The sequence below is a fragment of the Plectropomus leopardus genome, chromosome 21 (assembly GCF_026936395.1).
Source record: "Plectropomus leopardus strain MGB_pleo_1.0 chromosome 21, ASM2693639v1, whole genome shotgun sequence".
NCBI classification, from domain to species: domain Eukaryota; kingdom Metazoa; phylum Chordata; class Actinopteri; order Perciformes; family Serranidae; genus Plectropomus; species Plectropomus leopardus.
Genome location: NC_142196.1, coordinates 26,614,022 through 26,632,832, shown reverse-complemented (window position 1 = coordinate 26,632,832; position 18,811 = coordinate 26,614,022). Strand labels below are relative to the sequence as shown.

Genomic DNA, 18,811 nt, shown 5'->3' with positions numbered 1-18,811 from the left:
TTTAAAACCACCTGAAATAACGTTCCGAGACACGCCATAGCATAGAAAGTTGCAAAAACTGCCAGAAACACCATAATATGACGTGTCAAAAAATTGACCGAAAATGCAAGGCTATAGTAAGGCAAAAATGTCAAAATTGGCAAAAGTCGTCTTCACCTGCTGAGGAGACTGAGATCTTTTGGCATTTGTAGGATATGGCCAAGGACTTTCTATGACACTGTGGTAGCGTTTGCCATCCTCTACGCATTGGTCCGCTCGGGCTGTGGAAGCACTGAGAGGGACAGGTAAAGACTGAACAAACCTGTGAGGAGGGCCATCTCGGTCCTGTTTTGTCCTCTGAAGACCATCGAGGAGGTGGGTGAAAGGAGGATGGTAACCAAGCTTACATCTATCATGGACAACACCTCTCATCCCCTTCATGAGACTGTGCGCCCACTGAGCAGCTCGTTCAGCAGCAGGCTGTTTCACCCACAGAACAAGAGCGAACGCTACTGCAGGTCTGTCATCCCATCAGCTGTCAGACTCTTCAACAGCATGACTTGATGTAGAACTGTTATGTCTGCTGTATAACTCTTTACTTTCCTACCTCGTGCAATACTGTATGTTTACACTGTTTTTTATTTCTATGCAATATCTGCTGCTAATATTCTGTGCATTTACATCCATAATTCTCCTATATGTATGCACAAGTGATGGGTGTATATACTATAAAAAGTCTTGTGTGTATTTAGTAATTTATATTGTATATTTTCGGTATATGTGAATATTTTTAAATTATTTTTTGAACTGCTGTGACGAGTGAATTTCCCCGGTATGAGATCAATAAAGTTTTATCTTATCTTATCTTATTTTAGTAATGCAAAAATGTCAACATTTGACCCTTCCCAAAAACACCATATCGCATGACGAAAAAAATCAACGAAAAAGCAAGGCTATGGTAAGGCAAACACGTCAAAATTTGACCCCTCCCAAAAACAGCTGAAAACTGTTTAAAACCACTTTAAATAGCTTGCCGCGGCACGCCATAGCATAAAAAAGTTGCAAAAATGGCCAAAAACATCATGATATAGCATGTTGAAAAAAATAAATGAAGATGCAAGGCTATAGTAAGGCAAACACGTCAAAATTTGACCCCTCCCAAAAACAGCTGAAAACTGTTTAAAACCTCCTCAAATAGGATGCCGGGGCACGCCATAGCATAGAAAGTTGCAAAAACTGCCAAAAACATCATGATATAGCATGTTGAAAAAAAATGACCGAAAATGCAAGGCTATAGTAAGGCAAAAACGTCAAAATTTGACCCGTTCCAAAAACAGCTGAAAACATTTTAAAACCACTTTAAATAGCTTGCCGAGACACGCCATAGCACAGAAAGTTGCAGAAATGTCCAAAAACATCCTGATATAGCATGTCGAAAACGTGACCCAAAATGCAAGGCTATAGTAAGGCAAAAACGTCTAAATTTGGCCCTTCCAAAAAACTGCTGAAAACAATTGAAAACCACCTAAAATAGTGTGCCAACACAAGCCGTAGCATAGAAGGTTGCAAAAACTGCCAAAAACAACATAATATAGCATGTCGAAAAAAATGACCCAAAATGCAAGGCTATAGTAAGGCAAAAACATCAAAATTTGACCCCCCTCAAAAACAGCTGAAAACAGTTTAAAACCACTTTAAATAGCTTGCCGAGGCACGCCATAGCATAGACAGTTGCAAAAGCGGCCAAAAACACCATAATATCGCATATCGAAAAAAATCAACGAAAATGCAAGGCTATAGTAAGGCAAAAACGTCAAAATTTGACCCCTCCCAAAAACAGCTGAAAACTGTTTAAAACCACCTCAAATAGCGTGCCGAGGCACGCCATAGCATAGACAGTTGCAGAAACGTCCAAAAACATCATGATATAGCATGTCGAAAACGTGACCCAAAATGCAAGGCTATAGTAAGGCAAAAACGTCAAAATTTGACCCCTCCCAAAAACAGCTGAAAACAGTTTAAAACCACTTCAAATAGCGTGCCGAGGCACGCCATAGCATAGAAAGTTGCAAAAGCGGCCAAAAACACCATAATATCACATATCGAAAAAAATCAATGAAAATGCAAGGCTATAGTAAGGCAAAAACGTCAAAATTTGACCCCTCCCAAAAACAGCTGAAAACAGTTTAAAACCACTTCAAATAGCGTGCCGAGGCACGCCATAGCATAGAAAGTTGCAAAAACGGCCAAAAACACCATAATATCGCATGTAAAAAAAATGACCGAAAATGCAAGGCTATAGTAAGGCAAAAACGTCAAAATTTGACCCGTTCCAAAAACAGCTGAAAACAGTTTAAAACCACCTCAAATAGCGTGCCGAGGCACGACATAGCATAGAAAGTTGCAGAAACGTCCAAAAACATCATGATATAGCATGTCGAAAACGTGATCCAAAATGCAAGGCTATAGTAAGGCAAAAACATCAAAATTTGACGCCCCTCAAAAACAGCTGAAAACGGTTTAAAACCACTTTAAATAGCTTGCCGAGGCACGCCATAGCATAGAAAGTTGCAAAAGCGGCCAAAAACACCATAATATCACATATCGAAAAAAATCAATGAAAATGCAAGGCTATAGTAAGGCAAAAACGTCAAAATTTGACCCCTCCCAAAAACAGCTGAAAACAGTTTAAAACCACTTTAAATAGCTTGCCGAGACACACCATAGCACAGAAAGTTGCAGAAACGTCCAAAAACATCATGATATAGCATGTCGAAAACGTGACCCAAAATGCAAGGCTATAGTAAGGCAAAAACGTCAAAATTTGACCCGTTCCAAAAACAGCTGAAAACAGTTTAAAACCACCTCAAATAGCGTGCCGAGGCACGCCATAGCATAGAAAGTTGCAAAAACTGCCAAAAACATCATGATATAGCATGTCGAAAAAAATGACCCAAAATGCAAGGCTATAGTAAGGCAAAAACGTCAAAATTTGACCCGTTCCAAAAACAGCTGAAAACAGTTTAAAACCACCTCAAATAGCGTGCCGAGGCACGCCATAGCATAGAACAGTTGCAAAAAGCGTCCAAAAACATCATGATATAGCATGTCGAAAAAATGACCCAAAATGCAAGGCTATAGTAAAGGCAAAAACGTCAAAATTTGACCCCTCCCAAAAACAGCTGAAAACAGTTTAAAACCACTTCAAATAGCGTGCCAAGACACACTATAGCATAGAAAGTTGCAAAAACGGCCAAAAACACCATAATATCGCATGTCGAAAAAAATGACCGAAAATGCAAGGCTATAGTAAGGCAAAAACGTCAAAATTTGACCCCTCCCAAAAACAGCTGAAAACTGTTTAAAACCACCTCAAATAGCGTGCCGAGGCACGCCATAGCATAGACAGTTGCAGAAACGTCCAAAAACATCATGATATAGCATGTCGAAAACGTGACCCAAAATGCAAGGCTATAGTAAGGCAAAAACGTCAAAATTTGACCCCTCCCAAAAACAGCTGAAAACAGTTTAAAACCACTTCAAATAGCGTGCCAAGACACACTATAGCATAGAAAGTTGCAAAAACGGCCAAAAACACCATAATATCGCATGTCAAAAAAATGACCGAAAATGCAAGGCTATAGTAAGGCAAAAACGTCAAAATTTGACCCGTTCCAAAAACAGCTGAAAACAGTTGAAAACCACCTAAAATAGTGTGCGAACACAAGCCGTAGGATAGAAGGTTGCAAAAACTGCCAAAAACAACATAATATCGCATGTCAAAAAAAATGACCCAAAATGCAAGGCTATAGTAAGGCAAAAACATCAAAATTTGACGCCCCTCAAAAACAGCTGAAAACAGTTTAAAACCACTTTCAATAGCTTGCCGAGGCACGCCATAGCATAGAAAGTTGCAAAAGCGGCCAAAAACACCATAATATCACATATCGAAAAAAATCAATGAAAATGCAAGGCTATAGTAAGGCAAAAACGTCAAAATTTGACCCCTCCCAAAAACAGCTGAAAACAGTTTAAAACCACCTCAAATAGCGTGCCAAGACACACTATAGCATAGAAAGTTGCAAAAACGGCCAAAAACACCATAATATCGCATGTCGAAAAAATGACCAAAACGCAAGGCTATAGTAAGGCAAAAACGTCAAAATTTGACCCCTCCCCAAAACAGCTGAAAACAGCTTTAAACCACTTCAAATAGCATGCCCAAACACGCCATGGCATAGAAAGTTGCAAAAACAGCCAAAAACAACATAATATCGCATGTCGAAAAAAATGACCGAAATGCAAGGCTATAGTAAGGCAAAAACGTCAAAATTTGACCCTTCCAAAAACAGCTGAAAACATTTTAAAACCACTTTAAATAGCTTGCCGAGACACACCATAGCACAGAAAGTTGCAGAAACGTCCAAAAACATCATGATATAGCATGTCGAAAACGTGACCCAAAATGCAAGGCTATAGTAAGGCAAAAACGTCCAAATTTGACCCTTCCAAAAAACTGCTGAAAACAATTGAAAACCACCTAAAATAGTGTGCCAACACAAGCCGTATCATAGAAGGTTGCAAAAACTGCCAAAAACAACATAATATAGCATGTCGAAAAAAATGACCCAAAATGCAAGGCTATAGTAAGGCAAAAACATCAAAATTTGACCCCCCTCAAAAACAGCTAAAAACAGTTTAAAACCACTTTAAATAGCTTGCCGAGGCACGCCATAGCATAGAAAGTTGCAAAAGCGGCCAAAAACACCATAATATCGCATATCGAAAAAAATCAACGAAAATGCAAGGCTATAGTAAGGCAAAAACGTCTAAATTTGACCCGTTCCAAAAACAGCTGAAAACAGTTTAAAACCATCTCAAATAGCGTGCCGAGGCACGACATAGCATAGAAAGTTGCAGAAACGTCCAAAATCATCATGATATAGCATGTCGAAAACGTGATCCAAAATGCAAGGCTATAGTAAGGCAAAAACATCAAAATTTGACGCCCCTCAAAAACAGCTGAAAACGGTTTAAAACCACTTTAAATAGCTTGCCGAGGCACGCCATAGCATAGAAAGTTGCAAAAGCGGCCAAAAACACCATAATATCACATATCGAAAAAAATCAACGAAAATGCAAGGCTATAGTAAGGCAAAAACGTCAAAATTTGACCCCTCCCAAAAACAGCTGAAAACAGTTTAAAACCACTTCAAATAGCGTGCCAAGACACACTATAGCATAGAAAGTTGCAAAAACTGCCAAAAACATCATGATATAGCATGTCGAAAAAAATGACCCAAAATGCAAGGCTATAGTAAGGCAAAAACGTCTAAATTTGACCCCTCCCAAAAACAGCTGAAAACTGTTTAAAACCACCTCAAATAGCGTGCCGAGGCACGCCATAGCATAGAAAGTTGCAGAAACGTCCAAAAACATCATGATATAGCCTGTCCAAAACGTGACCCAAAATGCAAGGCTATAGTAAGGCAAAAACGTCAAAATTTGACCCCTCCCAAAAACAGCTGAAAACAGTTTAAAACCACTTCAAATAGCGTGCCAAGACACACTATAGCATAGAAAGTTGCAAAAACGGCCAAAAACACCATAATATCGCATGTCAAAAAAATGACCGAAATGCAAGGCTATAGTAAGGCAAAAACGTCAAAATTTGACCCCTCCCAAAAACAGCTGAAAACACTTTAAAACCACTTCAAATAGCGTGCCGAGACACACCATAGCACAGAAAGCTGCAAAAACGGCCAAAAACACCATAATATAACGTGTCAAAACATTTACCAAAAATGCAAGGCTATAGTAAGGCAAAAACGTCAAAATTTGACCCCTCCCAAAAACAGCTGAAAACTGTTTAAAACCACCTCAAATAGCGTGCCGAGGCACGCCATAGCATAGAAAGTTGCAGAAACGTCCAAAAACATCATAATATAACGTGTCGAAAAATTGACCGAAAATGCAAGGCTATAGTAAGGCTAAAATGTCAAAATTTGACCTGTTCCAAAAACAGCTGAAAACAGTTTTAAAACACTTTAAATAGCTTGCCGAGGCACGCCATAGCATAGAAAGTTGCAAAAACTGCCAAAAACACCATAATATCGCATATCGAAAAAAATGACCGAAAATGCAAGGCTATAGTAAGGCAAAAACGTCAAAATTTGACCCCTCCCAAAAACAGCTGAAAACAGTTTAAAACCACCTCAAATAGGATGCCGAGACACGTCATAGCATAGAAAGTTGCAAAAATGGCCAAAAATACCATGATAAAACATGTTGAAAAAATGACCAAATACAAGGCTATAGTAAGGCAAAAACGTCCAAATTTGACCCTTCCAAAAAACTGCTGAAAACAATTGAAAACCACTTAAAACACTGTGCCAACACAAGCCGTAGGATAGAAGGTTGCAAAGACGCCAAAAACACCATAATATAGCATGTCGAAAAAAATGACAGAAAATGCAAGGCAAGGCGAAAATGTCAAAATTTGACCCCTCCGAAAAAGTGCTAAAAACAGTTGAAAACCACCTCAAATGAAGTGCAGAGACATGCCATAGCATAGAAACTTGCAAAAACAGCCAAAAACGCCATAATATAGTATGTTGAAAAAAAAATGGCCCAAAATTTAAGGCTATAGTAAGGCAAAAACGTCAAAATCTGACATGTCAAAAAAATGGCTGAAAAGGTCTCATTATAGCTTGCAGAGACATATAACATATAAAGTGGAAATAAAGGCCAAAAACCTTATAATTTAGCATGTGCAAAAAATCGCCAAAAACACCAATAGTACTCGTCAGTGTCAGAAAAAAAGCTAAAGAAATCACCCGAAAAAGCCATACTATAGCATGGCGTCCAAAATAACTTAAAAAAAAAAGTCATACTATAGTATTTGTTCCAAAATTTCTCCATTAAGTCAGTCTAAAGCATGTGGTCCAAACAAAAAAGTCACACCATAGCATGTCGTCCAACATCATATACAAAAGTCTTACTTTGGCATGTCGTCCAAAATTGCGATAAAAAGTCATATTACAGTATGTCGTTCAAAAAAGCATAAAACCATTTAAAATCAAAGCATTGTGCATCAGAAGAACTGTGATGAGAACATTTGTAAAATCTGTCACAATATTTCAATAATTATTATCTTCAAATTATATGTGAATAATCTCAAAACGTCACATTTGATTGATAAATGGCTGTAAAGTTAAGAGGAAAAACGTGTCTTTGATCTGTGTGAACTTTCCCGTTAATTCAGATCACAACTCTCGTTAACCAAAAACCAGCTCATTTTTGAGCAGGACGCCGTTTTAAATAAAGTGGCAGATGACGCGAGGTGTGTAAATGTGCGTGTGCGTGTCTGAGGTCTGAACAGAGGCTCAGGGAGAAGCGAGCGTTTAGAGAAATCTTTCCTTGTTTTTATTTATCACACATTTAGAAAATGAACCACACTATACAAATGTCCACCGTTCAGTAATGAAACAGGCCTCCTGCATGAACCCAACCGACCTCGAACCAAAACTGAGACAACTTCAGCAGATAAAGAAGCATCGCGGCGGCTCCGAACTCACCACCTCCTTCTCCTCCGGTTCAGTCGCAGACGTTAATTACAGGACCGGCGTCGATTTCGCGTCATCGTACGGTGGACTGCGTCGGCTGCCCAGTGACTCGACTTTAATTTTTACTCTTTAATCTTTTTCGTGGTCACTGTGGTGCAGGTAGGCAGTAGCATGCAGAAACCTTTGGATGCGGCTCTCCTCTGATTGGCTGTAGGCTAATTCATTACGTTTGAGCTATTTAAAGAAGGGAGTAGGGTTGTTTTTTTTCCTCTTAGAGTCTGTGGTTGTTATTTACATAATGACAACAAGGAAGTGTGCGTGTGTGTATGTATGTGTGTGTGTGTGTGTGTGTGTGTGTGTGTGTATGTGTGTGTGTGTGTGTGTGTGTTTTTGAGTCCTACGGATGGGACGGGACAGGCGAGCGTGGAGACGGGGTTTCCCAGTCTCGACAGGAGGGGTGTTTTTGTTCCTTCATCGCTGAAGGGAGAGCAGAAAAGTTCTCGCCCTCCTCTCCTTCCCGCCTCTCGTTGTCATATCGGGACGGTCAGCGACACACTCAAACATGTCCGCCGCTCAGAGGGATCCTCACTTTATTACTCAGACATAAAATTTAAAAAAAAAAAAAAAAAGAAGATAACAAATAAAACTGAGGAGAGCCGGCGGGCGGGAGGGAGGGAGGTCGACATTCAGGCCAGGTAGCTGTACGTGTCCTTCTCTCCGTCCACTCGCTCCAGGTACTCCTTCTCTATCAGGATGTCAATGCATTTCTGTCCACAAGAGGGAGACAAAACACAGACGTGAGACCAGGACCAGGACTTCACAATGACAAAAAGCCATTAAACACTAACGCCTCAATTCCACCGGCAGCATGTCGATGACCGCTTTGCTCCGTCCTCCATGCGACTCTATATCCCACCGGGAGCGTTTCAGAAGCGCAGCGTCCTGCCGGCTGATACTGTGGACTTGCTAAAATTGCGCTTGTTTCGTTTTTTTTTCTTGGATTTTGTGGTCTTTTTTTTATTATATGGTTGTTTTTTTCTTGATTTTTATGACTTATTTTTTTATTTTGGCAAAAAATACAGTTCTGTTGTTATTTATGATCTACTTTCTGTCTATTTCACGCACATTGGCTGTTAGCAGGAGCCTTAATTCTCCTGCTGGACAGAGTTCAGAGGGCTGCTGGGACGAGAAGGAGCAGATACTGTTGATGTAACGTTTGTTAAGTTAAACATGATCCCGAGTCCGGCCGGCGTTTTATTGTGAAAATCGACCGGATGCAGCACTGCTTGACTGCCTGGTACGGTCTGATCTGTGCAGCGTCACACAGTTGCTGTCCATGTTCAGCAAAAAATGGACACGGCGCGTATTCTCCACGGAGCAGAGTGGGGAGTCACGCGTCTGGGACGCTGCTGAGACACACCCGGTGGAATAATGAGCACTGACAAGAGGACCCGGTGAAATTCAGAGGTAACTGTGACTTTTATAAGTTAGTTGTAATTATTATTATTATTGATAAAGTTCAAAAAGTGCTTTCATGAACAATGAACAATGAAATTTTGCAGCTACACTATAACTACGAAAACTACAAAACTGAGACCAGACAGAAATTAGGGTAAAATTTTAACGAGCTCTGAGCCAAAAACATTTCAAAGAAGAAAGATGATAAAAAGTAATAGAAACAATAAAATAAAAACTCATTCCAATAAAAGTAAATACGAGTAAATAATAAAAGCAGTAAACAGAAAATTAATAATAATTAAATTAAGCAGGTTCAAGACAGAAAGAATTAATTGAAAAAATAAATTAACCAAAAGATTTAAAAGAAGTCAGCGATTTTTAAAATGTAGTTTTAAAAACATTATCTTTTTAAAAACTTTTCTTGCATTTACAATATCTGGCTTCACATCTTTGTTCTTCTGAGAAAAATGTCTTTATTGTTATTATTATCCTGCTGCATTTTTAAAAAATAAAAACTTCATTCAAACATTAAAATATTCAATTAGGACATGACTGCTTGTATTCAACTTTTTCAAAGCTTTTATACTTTCTGAAATACTCAGCATTTTTTTGGACATTTTTGCCCGTCCTCCTGCAGCACGCAGCGAGCGCAGTCAGGAGGACGTGAGGTCACTTACTGAGGTTAACTTAACTGACATCACCACACGCATCATCAGCTACAAACACGGTGATATTTGGGCCCATTTTGGCTAAAATTAGGATGCGGATAAAATCTCACTGATATGTGTATGACTGAAATGGTTTTGGTATTTGCTGACGATAAAAAATATACTGAATATAAGACATAACCATTATTGTGTGTGTGTGTGTGTGTGTGTGTGTGTGTCTAACCTTGATGACGGGGACTCGGGGTTTGAATCGGGACGACAGCTGGTTCAGAACTTCGGCCAGAAGCTGCTGGTGCTTCAGGACCTTCCTCATCTTCATGATCCTCACGATGGCAGCCTGCACACCCAAAATCATCATCATCATTAAAAGGCAAAGATGCCACAAAAATCAACACTACAAAATCCTGACTGTGTAAACTCAGCAAGAGTGAAGAGTGAAGATGAGTTTTAACCTTTAACCTCTGAGGGTCGTCACTTTATCGTGTAAATCCACGACTTGTGCTGCTGATTGTGTGTAAACAGGAGTTCGACTCACTCACTGTAAACTGAATCTACCTACAGGTATAAATAAAGTTACCTTACCTTACTCAGAGCCCACATTACTATAACACACTCGTATCTCACTGAGCACAAAATCCACTTTTCAAAATCCAGCTTCCAAAAACATGCATTAATATTACTGTCCTGATCATAAATATGAAATATTGATTTTTTCCCCCAAATTTAGCCCTTTAAATTTCAGGTTTTTGTCATGATGCCACTATGTTTTTAGATGAAAACAAAGTCTTATTTTTAATATACAACACACTAAGTAGATTTTTTATTATCACAGTCTGGTATATGTCAATAATTAGCAGCAACATTGATTTCTATACGTTATTTTTTGTGCGGTGTCAAATACTACTACCGCTCTGCACATAAAATGAGCTTTTCAAAATCAGGCTGTAAAATATTTTACATTAACATGACTTTTCTACTTTCATTGACTTGATTTAATTTTTTATTTTTATTATCAGTCCTAATCATAAACAGAAAATATTTAATATTTTTCAGAATTTTAAGTCATGGTGCCACTATGATTTTAGATGAAAGAAAAAAAAAATTTTAAAAATAATTATTTTCAATATTTTATATACTAAGATGATTTTTTTTTTTTTTAGCTGCTGACAGTCTGGGATCTGTCAGTGATCAGCAGCTACATTGACTGTGACAGGTCACCTAGTGGAAATAGCATGTATTTTCTCCATAAGCCAAATATGGTCAAAATGACCTCATCAGGTGGAAAATAGTCAAAATGACAAATTCAGAGTCAAAAGCCCAGAATGACACCCAGAAATAATACAAGTCCTGTTTTTCTGCTCTGATGGCTGTGGGATCAAAAATGTCAGTTTGAATGGGTTTCAATGGAGCATTTTTGGACCTGAACAGTCTGAATGTAACTATTTAGTTTCCACAGTGTATTTTAGACTTATTGTAGGAGCTGAGCTGCAAATTCACTGATTACACTCAAATACACAATTATCTGAATGAATGAAAACAAAATGTACCGAACAGTCCCTGAGGGTTCATGTTCGGTGTGCAGGTGTAAACAGTCACCTGAATGAGGAGCTTTCGATCCTCCTCGATGTTCTTGTGAGTCGTCTCCTGCTCCTGTTTCTGCTCCGTCTTCATCGGGACGTTGATGTTCACCCTCAGCTTCTTACTGCCGAGCACAAACAAAATCAAGTTAAAGAAAACGCCATCAAACACGCCGTCTGTCTCCATCAGAATGTCTCCTGTGAGTCTTTGAGTTTCTGCTCGTGTGCACTGATTTTCTCACTTCTTGTATCCGAGGAAAAGTTTGATGACGGTGTCGGGTTTGAACTCCACCTCGTCCACGTTGGCGTTCTCATCCTCCATCACCTGTCGGACACACAAACAAACAAACACAAACACACACACACACACACACAGAGCTCGTAAGTGATTTGATCAGAAATATCTTAAAAAAAACACACAAAAACTGTCTCCGTCCTACAAATAAAACTTAATTTTTTCAACAACTCGGCTTTTTTTCTAGAGCACCTTTCATACACCGCGGACAAAAAAGTAAAGACAAGAAAAATTAAGAAAATTCTCACTAAAACACAGCAACACACTCGCTGGTTAAGTGGGATTTTATAACCTTTGCTGCTGATTGAATACATTATTTTTGACAGCAGTGTGAGGAAAAGTAAACATCAGTTTCTGAGAATAAAAGATGAATTTTCTGTCCAGAAACACATTAAGCTGTTATTTGGTGCCCTCGTGTGTTCAAAACTGGCATTACAAACACCTGTCATGACATATCTCTTTTTTTAGCCTTAAAAAAAAATACATATATATAAATGAATAATTCTTCTTGTGGGGAACGCCAGTAATTTGTTATAATTACAAAGGACATCTGTGATTTTAATCCTATAATAAATGTTTCACACGTTAAGGTTATGAGAAGGGAAATACATTTTAGAAATGACTTCAGATCAGATAGATGTAACGGAGTGCGTGTCTGAGGGAGTTTAAATGTCTTTATATTGTACTGTCTGAACTGATTTATGACCGCTGAAAACTGAAAACTGAAATCAGGAAAAACATGAGAGACAGAGAAGGAGAAGACCAGAAACAGGATCAGATTAACTGTCGGTTTTACTCACCAGCAGCTTTGATTTTAACAAAATCTGGAGAACTTGAACCAAAATGTCCTGAAAAAAATAAAGAAAATGTCAATGAGAGAAAAAAATAAACATTTCAAAATATCTCATATTTAGATGATTAGATGGAGAGCTTCATTACAAGCCTCCACATGTCATAAAAGGTTACTTTTAAATTTTATTAATCAAAACTGAAATTTAAAACATGTAGAACGTGTTTGAATGTTTTTCTCACAGTTTTGATCTGTGTGCTGTCGGTGAGCTGCTGGACGGTGTAACTGTCCTCCGTGTTGTACTGCAGCAGGATGGCCATTTGGAAGGTGGAGGCCTGCAGTGTGTACCTGAAACAACAACAGGTTCAGACTCGGTGACACGGCGCCCTCTATCTGTGAGCTCTGTGACATGGCGCCCTCTACTTGTGCACTCTGACACAGCGCCATCTACCTGTGCACTCTGACATGGCACTATCTACCTGTGCACTCTGGCACAGCACCCTCTACTTGTGCAGTCTGACATGGCACTATCTACCTGTGCACTCTGGCACAGCGCCCTCTACCTGTGCACTCTGGCACAGCGCCCTCTACTTGTGCACTCTGACATGGCACTATCTACCTGTGCACTCTGGCACGGTGCCCTCTACCTGTGCACTCTGACATGGCGCCCTCTACCTGTGCACTCTGGCACAGCGCCCTCTACCTGTGCACTCTGACATGGCGCCCTCTACCTGTGCACTCTGACACGGCGCCATCTACCTGTGCACTCTGACATGGCGGCCTCTACTTATGCACTGACACGGTGCCATCTACCTGTCCAGTCTGACATGGCGCCCTCTACCTATGCACTCTGACACGGCACCCTCTATCTGTGCACTCTGTGACACGGCACCCTCTATCTGTGCACTTTGTGATACGGTGCCCTCTACCTGTTTTCACTGTGACACAGTGCCCTCTACCTGTGTGCTTTGTGAAACAGCGCCCTCTACCTATCTGCTCTGTAACACGGCGCCTTCTACCTGCACGCACTGTCACAGCACACTCACCTGTTCTTGAAGCAGTTGGTGACCAGCTCTCCTTTGGACAGGTGATAGAGCCAGGTCAGCTTCCTGCCGCTGTGTCTGCTGGCGTAAAACGCTGTAAAGCGCTGATAGCTTCGCTCCAGCTGCAAAGACAGACGAAGAGAATTCAGAGGAGAAGAAAAGTGAAGGATTTAAGGTGTTTAAACTGCACCTACTGATTATTTTTATCTCAATTAATCTAATTATTTTTCTAAACGACTAATTTTTTGAATATTCTATTTTTTTAATAACTCAAATAACAATGAATCACCCCAAAATAAATATCATATGCATATAAACAATGATAATAGCTCCATATTTTAAAATCAAAATCAAGGACAAAAAATAAGACTGCAAATTTAAGTGCTGTAACATCACCACTGGAGACTCATCGTGAGCTTTAAGATTATGACTGTCATTTAGATTTGTGGAGAAAAACAAACTGCAGCTGTCTTCTGTATAATGAAGAGGGTTTAACTATGTTATCAATGAGCATTTGCAGCAGCTGCAGCAGGTCGAAACGCTCACACACGTCTGAACTGAACCACAACCACACATTTTCCTCCCAAAGCAGGAGCACAACAAAGCCTCATGTTCTGGATTTCAAATCAGACAATAGATTTAACACATCAGTGTTAAAAGTGTTTATACGTGGAAAAGGTCTTACCTCAGAGGGCAACGCGAAGGTGCAGGACTGCTGGAAAGGCCAAGAACCCGAGCTGAGGACTTGGATACTAAAGTCCACTGTAAAAAACAGAAAAATCACATCACTTTCAATCAAACAGGAGGGTTTAATGCGCTGTAACACACCAGCGTCCCTCCTTTAAACTGAACTTATTTTGTGCATTCCCCTGGAAGCACAATCATCCTCTCATAACTCACACAAATACTGAAGTGAGATCCCAAACAATCATTTGAGTTTGATTATAAATGCAGTGTTTATTCATCCGAAAAATCTTAATATATATTTAGCAGCAAGTGCATGAGGTACACTCGGCTGAAACTAGCCTTCGTGGATGGGGGATTTACTGCAGGACTGCTGTATTACACCTCTGACTGCTGACTGGAGGCAACGTGAATAATCCAAAATTTTAACTTTTCCAAACTAAGACGTCATAACCTGTTCTGTGCGTCAGCTAACACGCAGAGCGACGAATCGAGATCAACTGCCAACTGGACCAAAATATGATTGTTATCATCATGTTCTGCCATTGTCATTGTTTAAAAAGCGCTGCTGGCGTCTACATTAGTGACTGACGCTGTTGTGTTTAAAATCACGCCTGTTATGCCACTTTTGCTTCTGCAAGGCTGACACACTTTTTAAAATCACACACTGAAGAGGCATGATGATTAACTCTGTGTGTGTGTGTGTGTGTGTGTGTGTGTGTGTGTGTGTGTGTGTGTGTGTGTGCGCGCTGACTCACAGTCCAGAGGCTCAGAGTTGGTCAGGTGCTTCTTGAACTGTTCGTTGAGGTCTTTACTGACACCGATGTCCTGGAACATTCGCTGCAGTTTGGACGTGTACTCAAACCCGCACGCTTGCTGCTCGACAACAAGAAAAAAAACTGATTCAGTGTGACGCTCTGAGGATGCTCCAACCGACAGTTTAGTGTTATTGAGGATGTTTTCGGGCACACGCAGGCTGTGTGGGCGCTCTGCATGCAGCACCAGACAGGTGCGAGTCTCACCTTGAGTTTAGAGATCATGCTGGCCTCTGCGTCATCGCTGGCGCTGTTCTGGTGGACCAGACGTTTGGCGAGCATCTTAGCATAAAACTTCTGGAAAACATCTTTGTCCTCAATGTACTTGAACACAACCATCTGAGAAAAGACAAAAAATCACCTTAATGTGTTTCTAACCAAAATACACCTGTACCAGAATACTGCACTAAAGCTGCACATACTATACATACATACTATATGTTTGTGTATTTTAACAAAAAAAAATGCATTCAGAGGTTCAGTGTATCAGATTTAGGTGGATTTATTAGCATCTAGTCATAAAGATTGCAGATTGCAACCAGCTGAACGGGTTAGAATTCCTCAAATTCTCATTTTTTAGGAGGTTAACAGGAGCTTATTTATCCACAGACCTAAAATCCTTGAAATGTCCTAAAATCCTAGAAACGTCCTGACATACTAGAAACATCCAGAAATCCTAGAAATGTCCTAAAATCTAACACACTTGTCCTTTATAATGTGGCTCTCTTCTTTGTACAGATTTTTTTTGTCTTAAAACTAGGATGTGCATTTAGAGATGCATTAATAAGGATTAAGAAGTCCTTCCAGAGACCTTTGTCCCCGTCTGAAACTTATTGAACTACAGTGATACAGCCTGATAAAATAAAAACTAGTAATGAAAGAAAACGATGGAGTTTATATACAGATTTTCTGCTTCAATTGTTTGATTCTCTTATATGAAACAAAAGCAGCTGTTCTTTACTGCAGCTTTACGCCTGCAACAAATAAAACAGGAGTATCTGGGTCAGTGGTTATGGTGTTTTTTAACAGTACAACTGCAGCTCTAAATGTGTACATTTGTGCAAACACACGGGTCAAAGTATCTCACCACTTGGTTGAGTGTGTCCTCCAGTTCTGCCTCCTCTGGGTTTTTAGAGCTGAATAATAAAAGCACAGAGTTTATTATATTTCACTGTGCCTCAGGTGGGGCGGACAGCTCAGACTGACAGAAGAAGTGCTGCAGGATAAATCAGCCCCTTCAATCATTAATAAATAATCAGCTGCAACAATACAAAACCTCACAAACATCTGTTTGTAAGATAAATCCTATTCACATTTCCGTTACACACACAGGACGCGTCACTGACCTCTTCTTCAGTAAAGAATCGCAGTATCTGGCCAGCAGCTCGGGAGATTTGCTGGAGGACTGAGCCATCCTGGTGACGGCGTTGTTGTTGATGAATCGACCACACGCCTGTGAAAGACGGAGCAACGCGTTAGAGTAAGATCTGACAAAAATAACACAGCTATTGTAGGTAGGGATGGGAAAACTGATTCACTTAAATATTGCAATTTTCTGAATGTTTTAATGGCTGATGTAATTTAAATGCAGAGGTGAAAATAAGCTGCCGCTTTTATTGTGAAAACCAGTATTGTGGAGTCATAAAAAAAACAAAAACAACGCAGAAGCAAGATGGCGATCCAATGACAGACCTCCATCTGATCGAAAAACTCAAAACACCATGGTATAGTATGTCGGTGAAAAAAAAATCATAACAGTATACTATGTTGATAATAAATCATACAAACATCACAGTGGAAAACACCCCTCACAAAATCCTAAAAATGTCGATAGTATCTCATTAAAAAAAAAAAAAAAAGTTAAAGTATGTCAAAAAAATTCTAAAAACGTTGTTAGTATGTCCATCAAAAATGCATTCAAAGTCATAATATGGTATATCTTTAAAAATAATAATTTTTAAAAAAGTCAAAGTATAGTATCTCACTTTTTTAAATTTATTTTTAAAAAATTTTAAGTCATTGTATAGTATGTAGTTATAAAAAAATCGGAATAATGTCATACTATAGTATCTTGCTCAAAAAATAATCATCAAAACAGGACAGCATGATAAGCCGTCTAAAAAAAAAATTAAATTAACACGGTCGTTTAAAAAAACATCATAAAAACGTCATATGTTGCAACACATACTGAACCCCAGCATCGTGATGGTACTGAACTGGCAGACGAGCTCATCGTCTCGGCAGTAAAGTGAAGTCCTCAGATATTTGGACATGTCTGATGTCTCGTGGACAGATCAGGAGTTGACCTCAGAGGAATCACTGACCTTATCGAGTGCCGCCACGAAGCCGGCGTCGTTGTTGAAGGCAGACATGACCAAGGCGTTATACTTCTTATGGACGTCCAGGGTGGTCTGCACGTACACTTTGGGGTCCTGGAAAAAAAAACACACGGCTTTACATTTACATATATATATATATATATATATATATATAAAATTACTTTTAATGTCACCAGGTATGAAATCTAAAACCAATTTTACAGTAACGAAAGATTTAAGAAAAAAAACTCCCTTTGGGTTGAGGACAATTTTGACAAATGTTTGTTCCAGAAAACACTCCAGCCCAGCTAAAAAAGTCAGAACTGGTAAATATCTGGCTTGTGTTACCCAGTTTTCTTTGTGAATTTTATTTCAAAAATAAATAAATTTATTTGCTTTTACCATTTATTTTGAAATTTTACAGTTCAACATTTTTAAAAAATGACTCATAAAATAATACTAGCCATTTCTGAGCATCTGAAATACTAATAATATCAATTAAGGCCTTTTAATAACATATATTAATGAACTCATTGCCTTTTAAGACTTTTTAAGGACTTGTTGCAACCCTGTTATTTGTATTAATTCCCTTCATTTTCCTTTATTTTAAAAGAAAAAGATCACCTTTTACACCTTCACTACTCGCACCTTCCCAGCCTATAATATGGCAAATGGCATAATAATATAATATTAATTTCTTTTGTGGGAACTTATTTTCCCAGCTCTTTCCTGACCGTCTTTTCTGCAGCAGCACATCTATTTCATACTGACATTTAAATGTTTAATAAAAAAAAAAGAAATCACTGTGTCTCTGGAGAGCGATCAGCCTGGTGAAGACAAAACTCTGAGTTCATGTTTGTTTTTGCTGCTTCATTATCTTTTCCTCACAGCTGTCTGAAGATATTCAAAAAATACTCAAACAGATTCATTAAAAACATTAAAATCACCAGAAAAGAGAAACAAATATAATGAGCAACTTGGCAAGAAAAATATGTAAAAGGTGACCAAAAAAACTTGACTAGAAAATTATTTTGGGGTAATTATTTGATATTATCTAAAGACAGGGACAATTCCACAGAAAACTACATTTATATATAGTTTTTGTCTCTTATTTTAATTTTCTTGTCGCTTTAAACTCATGCAAATATTGTTTGGCTTTTTTTTTTTTTTTTTACTGATAATTTTCTTGCAACTTTTTACGAATTTCTTGATTGGTCCACCTCTTGGTAAGTTGCTCGTCTCTTCTTGTCCTGTTTTTTTGGACAGAAAGCTAGCGAATTTGCTTAGTTTTCAAAGGTTTTAAAATAAACTATGAGCATGAGGTAAAAAAGCGGTCCGTACGTTGAGCGCGGCCTCTCCACACTTCTCGATGGCGGCCAGGCCCTGGTTGTGGATGTGAGTCTCTAGAAGTTTCTTCAGTTCGCCCAGACCGTCCGTGATCCGCGACACCAGGTTGTACATCCGGCCCAGGTCTGACAGGAGAGACACAGTGAGACAACCAGAGTGAGAGGTTTACTAAATGTTCACTTTTTACTAATTTCTTATCAGTTTTGGGTCATTTCTCCTAATTGCCTTCCTCCCACGTTTTGAAAGAAATCAAACCAGTTTGCTTCAGTCTC

General features: G+C 39.1%; 1 protein-coding gene across 1 annotated transcript in view; it reads right to left on the bottom strand.

Moving 5' to 3' along the window:
* Window positions 1-7,381: 7,381 nt before the first annotated feature.
* The window catches only part of LOC121960512 (cullin-1), a 31,052-nt gene continuing 19,622 nt past the window's right edge, over window positions 7,382-18,811 (bottom strand). Inside the window, exons 9-22 of the mRNA XM_042510250.2 lie at window positions 18,534-18,664; window positions 17,199-17,306; window positions 16,221-16,327; window positions 15,962-16,010; window positions 15,082-15,213; window positions 14,818-14,935; window positions 14,061-14,137; window positions 13,379-13,497; window positions 12,575-12,680; window positions 12,343-12,390; window positions 11,490-11,572; window positions 11,267-11,372; window positions 9,894-10,007; window positions 7,382-8,311 (exon numbers count right to left, since the gene is read on the bottom strand). Coding sequence (XP_042366184.1) covers window positions 8,231-8,311; window positions 9,894-10,007; window positions 11,267-11,372; window positions 11,490-11,572; window positions 12,343-12,390; window positions 12,575-12,680; window positions 13,379-13,497; window positions 14,061-14,137; window positions 14,818-14,935; window positions 15,082-15,213; window positions 15,962-16,010; window positions 16,221-16,327; window positions 17,199-17,306; window positions 18,534-18,664 — 1,379 coding nt within the window. The 3' untranslated portion in view covers window positions 7,382-8,230. The remainder of the gene's footprint in view (window positions 8,312-9,893; window positions 10,008-11,266; window positions 11,373-11,489; window positions 11,573-12,342; window positions 12,391-12,574; window positions 12,681-13,378; window positions 13,498-14,060; window positions 14,138-14,817; window positions 14,936-15,081; window positions 15,214-15,961; window positions 16,011-16,220; window positions 16,328-17,198; window positions 17,307-18,533; window positions 18,665-18,811) is intronic.